The sequence below is a fragment of the Xiphias gladius genome, chromosome 10 (genome assembly GCF_016859285.1).
Source record: "Xiphias gladius isolate SHS-SW01 ecotype Sanya breed wild chromosome 10, ASM1685928v1, whole genome shotgun sequence".
Classification (NCBI taxonomy): domain Eukaryota; kingdom Metazoa; phylum Chordata; class Actinopteri; order Istiophoriformes; family Xiphiidae; genus Xiphias; species Xiphias gladius.
Genome location: NC_053409.1, coordinates 20676940 through 20688003, shown reverse-complemented (window position 1 = coordinate 20688003; position 11064 = coordinate 20676940). Strand labels below are relative to the sequence as shown.

Sequence of the window (11064 nt, the reverse complement as noted above, 5' to 3'; positions counted from 1 at the left end):
AACACAAACGCCGACCGACTCAGATCAGCGAAGGTCCCGCAGTCGAGCGGCCGCCGATTAGCCAGTTTCATGTCATGAGAGAGATTTGGACACAATTGATACTGGGCGATGAATGTGTGGCTATAGTTACGGCGTTGCTGATATAAGTGAGGGCACGGTAATAAAAAATACACTCGGAGAGCCTCGCAACTCGGGTAAGCAGTTTCCAGAAGCGACCAGCTAGCGAGGCTAACGAGGTGTAGCTGCTATTGCTAACTGGCTGGCCATGTTGTTGATGTTCTTTTGTTTAACTTTACAAACTTTTGTGACTAATCAGTTCACCTTGTCTGTTGCGCGGTAATCGTGAAAACAGCTTCTTGTACTAAAAAAGACTGTTGCAATATTATTGGCGCTACGGCTGTAATTGGTTAGAATAATAAGAACCGGCTGTTGCTGTGTTGTTTGTGTTTTTAGCTGATTGCTACCTTGCCAGTTATGCTTGCGTAATGCAGCCGGCTAGCTGCTGCGGGCAATGGCTGTAAGGACTTCACCAATAGCTATCCTGTGTGGCATTGCTGTTTGGACTTGCAGCATTGTTGTGGGTCCTTGAGGTTTTGTTTGGTGTCCTTTTGAGCCAGTACTCATTATCCCTTCGCAACAACACAGCAACACTACAAAATAAGCCTGAGGCTAATGATTCAGAGGTATTTACCTCGTGGGTCTGTCGCGGCTGGGAGGCAAACGGTCAAGAATAACAAGCTCAGATTCTTCCGAGTTTGTCTGACTTGTCACCAAACTCCATGAACGAAGGGCGGTTCTGAGGTCCTAAAGATGAGGGGTCAGGTTTGCCCCGAAGTCTTGGAAGAACCGGTGTCGCCATGAAACCGAAGAAGGGTCTTGTGAAATGTTACTGAACAGCCATAAGATTTAGTAAACATGCATAGACACAGAGAGAGAGACTAAGTTACAGAATAATTTGAGGGCACGGGACCTCACGTGTGTTTTGTCAGACGGTTTTATTAATGTCGATGGGATAATGTAACACCAGCATGCTCTGTTCCAGCTGACGACTCCATCTGCTTAATAAAACCTTGTTGTTATCATGGCATGTTTGAGGTCTCTCAAGAAGTGTGAAACAAATTTTATTTTGCTGCCTTTGTTTCAGGGTTGAGCACTACACCCCTTTTTCCTGTCGGGCAAGGAGCAATACAGTAAAAAATGGAGAATCTGCACCCGCATTGCCTTAAATGCATCAACAGAAGATGCATGGTAAGACCAGAAACGGGTGTCTCCTGCGACCTCGTCGGCTGTCCTCTTGTCTGCGGGGCAGTTTTTCACTCGTGCAAACTAGAAGAACATCGTCTACTGTGTCCTTATGAACGGCTGCCATGTCTGAACAGTGTGTTTGGCTGCCCCTTCTCTATTGCGAGGATCAAGATGGCACAACATCTTGAGACTTGCCCAGCAAGTATAGTATGTTGTACTATGGAGTGGAACCGCTGGCCCGTGAGCTATGCTGACCGCAAGTCCTATGAAAACTTGAGCAAAGACTTTGATGAGGTGGAGCAATTAGACATGGCCTTGGCCCTGCAGGATCAGAGGATGTTGTTAGAGTCCCTGAAGGTCACAACCACTGTGTCAAAGAATGGAGATAAAGAAGCAGATGAAAGTGACAAGATGGCCACGGCATCAAGTTTACCGGAGACAGTGTTAGGTAATGGAACAGTGGAAATGGAAGAGGAGCCCTATAATGGGTTGTATAGCACTTCAGTGGAGACAAGTAGAAGTTTAGCAGCGGCCTTGGACATCCTCACTAATGCCAGGGATATTGATGTAATTGTTGGAAATCTAAATGGGGAAAAGACTGATAAGAACGGAGCTCTCCGCAATGGAGAAAACGGTGACAGTCATAATGTTTATGTCGCTGAGGGTGGGAAGAATGTAGATATGCAAGAGAGTGACTCCGATTCCGACTGTGAGCTTGGAGCAGTAGGTGGAGTGGATTGCGCAGTGGGGACAAATGGAGAAGAAGATGGTATTGGCTGGGCAGAAGAAAATGATTTTGTAGAGTTGTTTTTCGAAGAAAAGGAAGATATTATTGAGGAGCCAATAAATGATTCCAACCTCGTCTGGCCAGAGGTACCTCAGAATTACATGCCTGTTGTAGACCTGGGGCCTCCTGTGCCTCAACAAGCACAGCTTTCACCTCCAATGCCATTCCTGCTGTCCGATCATGTGAGAAATAACTTCTTGCAACACTTACCCACTGAACTCAGGTATAGGTGCTTGGAACGGAAACTACAGAATGTAGAAGTCCTTAGAGGTATAAGTATGTTTACATTTAATGGACGCCGGGCTCTGTTGTCAGACCCTTACTTGTTTCGAGCAAAGATGGAGGACAAGGCAGTCGACACATCTGACCTGGAGGTAGCCGATGACCCCATGGGCCTCCACGGCATTGATCTGATCACTGCAGCTTTGCTCTTTTGCCTCGGGGATTCTCCGGGAGGCAGAGGAATCTCAGACAGCAGATTTGTCGATGGCTACCACATTGACTTTGGTACTCAGACGTTTTCCTTCCCTTCAGCCATTCTTGCAACCAACACGATGGTGGGGGACATCGCTTCAGCGTCAGCCTGTGATCACGCCAGCCCACAGCTTTCCAACCCCAGCCCCTTCCACACTCTCAGACTGGACTTGGTGCTCGAATGTGTGGCTCGATACCAAACCAAACAGCGCTCCATGTTCACTTTTGTGTGTGGGCAGTTGTTCCGGCGGGATGAGTTCTCGTCTCATTTCAAAAATGTTCACGGGGATATCCATGCCGGACTCAATGGCTGGATGGAGCAACGCTGCCCCTTGGCCTACTATGGCTGCACCTACTCCCAAAGACGATTCTGCCCGTCTGTACAGGGCTTCCGAATCATTCACGACAGGCACCTCGGCTCTTTTGGGGTTCAGCCTGGTCTGCCTTTAAAAACTGGGGACAACCTCCCAAGAAACACCTGCCACTTTGGCTCTCAGTGCGATCAGTTCAGCAGTCTTCCATTTGAGGTGTTGCAACATGTAGCAAGCTTCCTGGATAGCTTCAGCTTGTGCCAACTATCCAGAGTGTCCCGCACCATGAGGGATGTGTGCGCCAGTCTGCTCCAGATGCGTGGCATGGTCGTCCTGCTGTGGGAGAAGAAACGGCGTGCTGATGGATCTCCTTCATGGCAGATCACAGATAAGGTTTGTCTTTTTACTACTTTTAATTACTGTTTACATTTGATTATAGTCTCACTTATCTTCTGTGTGGAAACAAAGTGTAATTATGTGCACTGCATGGAAAGTAATGGAAGAGTTCTGTTTGTCATTCAGGTGTGGCGATTCAGCACAGCTTTCGGTACAGTGAACGAGTGGAAGTTTGCCAACATCGCCAGCATGGCCGACCACCTCAAGAAGTGCAAGTTCAATACGATTGCTCGCCGGGAGGAGGCCATCCCTCTGCCCTGCATGTGTTTCACCAGAGAGCTCACGAAAGAGGGGAGGTGTTTACGTTCAGTTCTCAAACCAGTAGCGTAAGCGATGAAGTCACCTTTTGGACATTTCTGAGACCATCAGAACTCAAATACATGTACTTTTCTCCAGTGTTTACAAACATTAGTCTCTTCCAGCCTCATAAACATCGAAAACTCCTGGTTGGGTGTTATAAGCTGTTGGTTGTTTTTTGCTTCGCAGTGGAATTAATCCTCACTCCCTTAAATAAGAGAAAGCCAGTAGTGGGCTGATTCATGTTTCAGCAGAGGCTGAAGTGCTGCAATCACAGATTGGGATTTTAACAAGCAAAGTTAATTGCTAGCCTTGTATCCCAGACTCTGATGGATTTATTAATACCATTGTACTGAAGTTCTACTATTATCTACTCTGACTTTGTGTAAATAATCAGTAAATGTCTTGATTTAGAATTTTTTTTATTTTTATATCAAAAAATCAGTACTGTGCTACATTGGAGGTAAGAGTAGAGCCTTAACTTGTGATACACTTTATTTTCTAGTCTTGAGGTTGCTCGGAAGATCTCAGTGAGATTTCTCAACTGCTTCTAGCTGGAACAGTTTATTAGTATCTTGCACGGTTTTATATCTTATCCTGATACCCAGAGTGACCCTGTGTGTACTGCTTAGATCTCATAGATTCCGTGGCTTTAATTCTAAATTTAAAGACTGACCAAACGTCTGTGGTAGCTCTGCACAATGTGTGCCACTGTACAGGATGATCGAACTGTACTACTGTGGGTGTCGACTTCTGTTCACCAGCATAAGCATGTCACCATCATAAATGTAGTGCGTGTTTTGGTTTGGCGCGTGGTGCTGATGATATGGCAATAACAAAGGTGGTCCATCTTCTTCTGTTCATCTGTCACTTCTGACTAATGGGCTGGCATGTTAGTCAGTATAATATTAACACTACTCACCAGCCAAATGGAAGTAGATTTTTAGCTGTGGTTGGCACGTGGTTTGTCTTTTCTGCCAGCTACTTTGATAAGTAACCAGCAAATGTTTGTGGGCTCTTTTCTCCAAAAATCTAGATGTAGCAAGTAAAATAATGAGTGTACCCCGTGAATATAAGAATCCATCAGTGGCTATCGGTAGTGAGCAGGAAGCTTGGTTTCCCTCCCTCAGTATCAGACCTCATAAAACCCTGCAGGCCAGGTGTTTAGAACTGTAGCGGGCACGCACTTCCCCCCAGTTATGAGCATCACTAATTATTTTCACATTCATTATTTATCATGTTTGTATGTTTTTGGCACTACATGTCCACTGTGTTTAAATGTTTTGGTGTCTCAGGGTTGTAGCATTAAGCACTGTCTCGCAGTAGATTGTGTGCGTAGTCAACAAAATTGCTCAGAAAGACACAGCGACTTGTCAGCTGCTTGATTATTGTGGGGTCTAAGAACTGACTGGCGTACCGCTTAGTATTATTATAACATAACAGTGTGTGTTGCAGTGCTGGACAAAAAAATTACATGCTTTCCCGTTTGTCGTCCAACAGCGTTTTTTTATAATTGAGTAAGTGAAAATGCTGATTGAAATGATCTTGACTGATAAGGGTAGTTTGGATTTAGTACTAAGGTCCGACTACACATGAACATGACACATTTTGCTCCCTTATATGAGAAAATAGCCTCCATTCCACATTGTTTTTCAATGTGGAATGCAAAATGGGTTGAAAATGTCACAGAAAAGTAATGGGTTACTGGTGAGAAAAAGTTGATGTTCCTTTGTGTGTTTTTGTTGTTTTTATATTTTTGAAGTTTGACGTAAAACCCGAGCAATGTTTGAACTAAGTTGTCTTTTTATTCTAATAAGTCCCAGTCTGTGTTTGGTTTATTTCTTATTTTTTGTACTGGTACTTTTAATTTGGAACGAGAAAGAATCTGCCTCTGTAATGTCTAGATTTGTATTTGAATTATTGATTTGCACATGAAGGCATGTACTGTAAAATTTAAATCATGATGCTGAGGGGTTTTCTCTGCTCAAGTAGGAGGGATTTTACTCCTTTGTGTACTGCATGTGAGTGTGATGTCTTTGGAAAATGTATCTGTCAGTCCAGTTGCAGACTTATTTATACAGCTGATTTCTCAGGCACAGTGCATCAGTTCGGTACATTTTCACGCGAGCTGTTACATTTTTAAAAATCTTGTATCATGTTGAACTTAGTCCAGATCTGATAGCACGCCTCATTCTTCAGGTTCTAACCGTTTGAAATTGATGAAGTGGAACGGGGGACCTGAGCATTAAATTAGTCTTTTGCTCTACTGAGGTTCATACAACTTTATGACAAATGTATTTCTTCTACAGTACACTCTTGTTTTTGTTTTTTTAGCAATGCAGACAAGTCTTTGCAGGCCCCTGGAGTCTATCAACCTTTTCATCAGAATTATAGGTTTGATTTTCACTCCTACCGAAGTGTGTTTTATTTTTCACAATATGACTGCTTCATTTGTCTGACTTTTGAAGCATTTTAATAAAGAGGGTCTTGGTTTTTCCCCCTTTTTTTTGTTTTTGTTTTAAATGGTTTACGGTAACTGCTTCTATCACTGCCAACACAGCTAGAAAAAAGTGTTAACAGAGAACTTCCTGGTTCAGTCAAACCAGGTGATTTGTGCACATCCTGTCCTGTATTTAGGACAGGCGGGTGATAACAGATTCATTGAAGGAATAATGGAAGTTCTCTCACTTTGGTTTAACGCTTTCAAAACATTACTGGACTGAAGAAAAGGCAACATTTAAAACCTTACTGTGTCTTCACTGGGGAAATGGCCTGTGTGACAAAGGACAAAGTTGATGGTATAGTCAAGTAAGAAAACAAAAATACACAACATGATTAAAGACAACCCTTTAGATAAATTATCACAAATTGAAATGTTGCAAATTAATAGAAAAGGGTCAAAATGTTGCCCGTATTCAGGCCAGTTAAGTGTTGGGAGTTTTAATCCAGTGTGTGGACACTTTATCTAAAATTAAAGGTCGTTCAATGTCAATAATGGATTTAATCTGTCCAGTTGTTGCAGGCAGATGTGTTCAATTGCTTTATTTCAATGAGAGAACTGTTGAACGACCAGTTTTCAAAGTTTAATGGCACAGTAGTCCCATCTCCTACAGCTAGATGGCACCAGATCGCCACAAAGTCCACCTTCCCCGATAAAAAAAAACACAGGTCCCGACAAGGGAGGCTGTGATTGTGTTGGATGCATCCAGCCAAGGTAAATAGCATAAAGGTCCAAATCAGTTTTTATTATGCAGGATTTCAAGTGGAACTAGACAATGACACAAAAGATGAGCTTTTAAAATGATTCCAATGGGATAAATTTAAAATTATAGGCCCCGCTTTTATTTCTTTCTACTTGTGTTGACTATCATTACTGATTCACAGAAACCTCAGATACCATCAGAAACAATAACCACATTTAGCTGGTTAGCTGTCAGCTGCGGTGTTAAAATACATGTCAAAACATCAACACAGGAGGCAGGACAACCACGTCCTTTGAATATTTTGAGGTTATCATAACCTAGTTACATTTTATCAGCTGAGTCGGGGTGTTTTGTTTTTGTTTTGTTTTTTCTTCCTCGCGGTTTTCTGAACCTATGCATCTTTGTTAATTGCCTGTGGTGCGTGTCTAGGAAATAAACTATGAACGTAGTTAATATATATAATTAGCAGTCACCTGACGACTTTTAAGAGTCGCAGACGAGCCTGACAGTCGTTCCGGTGAGAAAGCCGGCGGTGCGAAAGCAAAACACTGAAATGTCTGCGGTGCCACATCAAAGCCCAAGAAACGTTTCCTCTGCCGCGGCCCGAAGAAACGAGCCTGTCTCGGGACAAACTCCGGATTACGGCAGCATGTTTTGTGTACGGGTGACAGCGAATCCATCTATGTCTCTCCCATGTCGTCGTTACCTGAAACTTCACAGCCACCTTTCCCACGATGTAGGGGCCGCAGGTGTTCCGGTTAAAATTTCCGGTTCCTACCAGGAGTGGGGTTCGAACCCACGAGGACTATTGTCCATTGGATCTTAAGTCCAACGCCTTAACCACTCGGCCATCCTGGTCAGTGTGCATGGGACATAAATGTCGTCGTAACGGGTAGGTGTGGCCGAGCAAACCCACCGGTAGAGTCCCCCCCCACACACACACATACGCACACACAAACCACACAGCGCTGCTGAGCAAGTGCAACCATCGCCAACTCATTTCAACAATAAGCAGAGGCAGTTATTCAGACAACACCCAGTGGTGTCCCTCGTGTACTGTGTGATGGTCTCAGCTGCAGAGCCTCACCGGATGCCGGCTGGGACCCCCCCCTCCAGTGGGTGATGGACTGTCCACACACAGGAGGAATAAAGGTCTTTTTCATTTCACTATCATTGCACTGACAGGACAGAGATGTATGCCTGCTGTGCAAACAGAAACTCCTCTGGCCTGATTAGCTTCCCGTTCTCTCTGTTGTTGTCACACTGCCTGAATGAACGCGTATGTACACATATCCAAAAAAATCAGAGAAAAGCTGCCCCGCAATACACATATGACTGGCTTTGGCTGTGCGTGCACATTCAGTAAAGCTGCAGGGGAAACCTGGGATTGAAGCTCAGACAGTTTCAAAACGGAGAACAGGAGGCAACGCATATAGTTTTTGTGGGTGTGTGCATGTGTGTGAAGAAACAAGTCTTGAGAAACCCATAGCTGTGGCCTACAGCTGGTGATAAATACATATAGTTGCACAATCCACACCAATCTAGCTTGCTTCCCCAGCTAACCACAATCAGTAGCTTTATGTGCTGTGTTCACTGTGTTTCTAAAGAAGTCTTAGGCAAGGCTTATCATAAGAAGTAGGCCCACTTTTAGTTCCAGTTTCAAGCTTAGCCATAGGCTTCCAGTCAGGCCGTCAATTATTTATAAGTAACTTTCAGCTTTGTGAATTGTTATATGAGACGTTTAAGTGATGTAAAGAGTGATTTCAAGGGAAAGAACGCTGAGATTCATGCCTTAAATAATAGCTTAGATGTCTCCACAGTAATCGTGCAACGGCTGTTCTCAGTAACAATCGGGAAACATGATGCCCATATCTCCCTGTACACATTTACATATGAATGTGTGGTTTGAAACTACTCTACACTTATTTCTCAGACCAGCTCAGTATGGAAAATAACAGTAGAGTGTTAAATTTGGACACTTCTGCTGCTTAAAAATGGAGTCAAGGCTTCAGTAGAGCTAAATAAATACACAAACCAAAGCAAAAATATTACAGGCATCTTTGCATAGGAAGCTGATTTGAATGTAATTTCAATATTTTGATGACACTAAGAACAAAAAAACTTAATACTAATACTGTCTCAATTGCAGCAGGGGCAGCAACAACAAAAGAGTTTCTTGCATGGATTGCTTTTCTTGTATTTCACAGCCTTCTTGATCTGAGTTGAAGCCTTGACAACATAGTCCTGAGTTGCACTGACGTTTGCTTCTATGTTATCCAGCATGCAACCCTGCTCCTCCACGAGCATGGCCATCTGGAAGAAAAGCTCGTGAATGTCTCTGATGCGGCCCTCCAGCTCCAGAAGCTCCTTGTGCCGGTTCTCGATCTCGTTGAGGGCAGATCTGGCATTCTTTCCTTCCAGAAGAAGATTATCCGAGAAGACGTTCCACTTGCCCGTCTCGATCATCTCGTCTATCTGCTCCCTGGTCACCTCCTTGCCCATGATCTCCGCTTGTCTCTGGATGCGGGTCTTGCAGTTCTCCCTCTGGACCATCTCAGCCTCGTTATATTCAGACATGGCATTGTGGAAGTTGTTGGTCAGAGACACGTACTGTGAACGCACCATGCGAGCCACAGCTGACGTAGACCCGTACTCCTCCTCCAGCTCCTTGCTCAGCTTGCCCAGCTTCTCCAACCGTGCATAAATGGCCTCCCCTCTGGCCTTGATGTCCCGGCCCAGAGCGTTGGAGTCCCGCTTGATGCTGCTTATCCTCCTGACAGACGTGAGGAACCTGGTGTTCTGCTTCCCAAGGCGCTTCACTTCCATTCTGAACAGCAGCATCTCCTTCCTCATCCCCTGGGCCTCCTTGTAGATGCCGTCCATCACGTCTTCTCCCTCAAACACAACGGCGTGTTCCTCCACAATGCCCTCATCCTCAGCGGTGCTGTTGTGGTTCTCCTCAGGCCTGTGCTCCACCTCTGCAGGCTTGGGGGTGGAGGTCTGCAGCTCACACAGTCGGTCCCTCATCTCACCTGGAAGAGGAGACAGGAGCTTTTACTGACTGCGTGATAGGAATCGTTTGACTATAATTAATAGTAGTTGCACTTGGAAAATAATAATTAGATAGGAAGCTACAGCCAGCAGCTGCTTAGCTTGGCTCAGCATAAAGACTTTCTTCTTTCATCTCCAATTAATCCTCTCATGACCCCTAAGATGTATTTTGTGGGCCCAACCCCTAGGTGGGGAACCACTGGACTGAACAAACTGTATTTAAAAGTAGTTAAACTGGATCCACCTTCTCATGCCAGCTGGTTGAAAGGTGCCATGTTCCATTTTAAACCAGAGAAATCAGGAATATAATAAGAAAAACTGCTAATTTTAGTGAGATATGCAAATTTTTATGTACCATTTCTTTCTTCTTCAACACAGTATGTCTATGAGTCATTTCTTTCCTTTTATATTGTAATTACAATGGGATATTATTTTACAGGAACATTCTGTGAACTATATTATATGTGCATGTTTTTGTGCATGTTGGGATATTATTTTTTTTTTTTGTATGCACAGTGTAACTTAGGAAAATTCAGTGTAGAGACTTTATCGAAAACAGCACTTGAATGACTTAAGCAAACTCCCATTTTTTTGAAGATTGATTTATTACAATTTTAGATTAGTACTTTCTGAAGAGAGAGAGAGAGACACAGTGAGGGACCGGTATCGGTCTAAACTCCTCTAAAGAAAGCTGGTGGGTTACTTCCTCAGCTGTGACACTCTCATCGCAGATAGAAATTAATTACAAGGCGTCGACTTAAGACTCGGGTTATTTCCTATCGAGAGAAGCCGCCACGGAGCATTAATGTTGATGTACTGATGTAACGGTAGATAAGTGTTTTACACAAAGGCAATGAATCACACTCACAAACCCTGAAAGCATTCACAGGCCATGGCAGAGCCAGGATCACGAGGAGAAAGAAAGACTTGACAACAATAAGCTGTTCAGGAAATCAGTCTGCGCCGACTTGTGACTGCAGCTGATCGATTATTTGAGCCTATGTATCGCGACCTCATAGTACAATACAGAGCGCACATACCTGGTTGAGTTACTCCCCAGCGGTGTTAAGCTAGAAAAACACTGGCTAAAGCAAGGAGAGGCCCCGCAGAAAGACTCATTTCCTCTTTTCCTCCCTCCGATATATCAATTTCAACATGTGCTAAAGTCAACTGTCTCGCAGTGTTTTAAGGAGGACTGGCGGTCACACACATCACAGTACCGCTGGCTCAGTCGTGCAGGCTGCAGCGGGAACTAATGCGGAAGATCACGCCTTCTCCTCTGCATCTCACACTCTTCGCC

The 11064-nt window shown here is 44.1% G+C and overlaps 2 protein-coding genes and 1 non-coding gene across 3 annotated transcripts; 1 reads left to right on the top strand and 2 right to left on the bottom strand.

Moving 5' to 3' along the window:
• fbxo30a (F-box protein 30a) lies at nucleotides 1–6472 on the top strand. Its single transcript, XM_040137145.1, has 3 exons — nucleotides 1–194; nucleotides 1145–3210; nucleotides 3340–6472. The coding sequence occupies exons 2-3, from the start codon at nucleotides 1198–1200 to the stop codon at nucleotides 3541–3543; spliced, it is 2217 nt and encodes a 738-aa protein (XP_039993079.1). The 5' UTR covers nucleotides 1–194; nucleotides 1145–1197; the 3' UTR covers nucleotides 3544–6472.
• Nucleotides 6473–6657: 185 nt separating this feature from the next.
• On the bottom strand, nucleotides 6658–11023 carry stx11a (syntaxin 11a). The gene is made up of 2 exons (XM_040137146.1): nucleotides 10805–11023; nucleotides 6658–9745 (listed from the first exon to the last, which is right to left on the bottom strand). Exon 2 carries the CDS (start codon nucleotides 9738–9740, stop codon nucleotides 8853–8855), a length of 888 nt encoding a protein of 295 aa, XP_039993080.1. The 5' UTR covers nucleotides 9741–9745; nucleotides 10805–11023; the 3' UTR covers nucleotides 6658–8852.
• trnal-uaa lies at nucleotides 7489–7571 on the bottom strand. The gene has a single exon. It is a non-coding gene; the product is annotated as a tRNA-Leu (tRNA).
• Nucleotides 11024–11064: the final 41 nt, after the last annotated feature.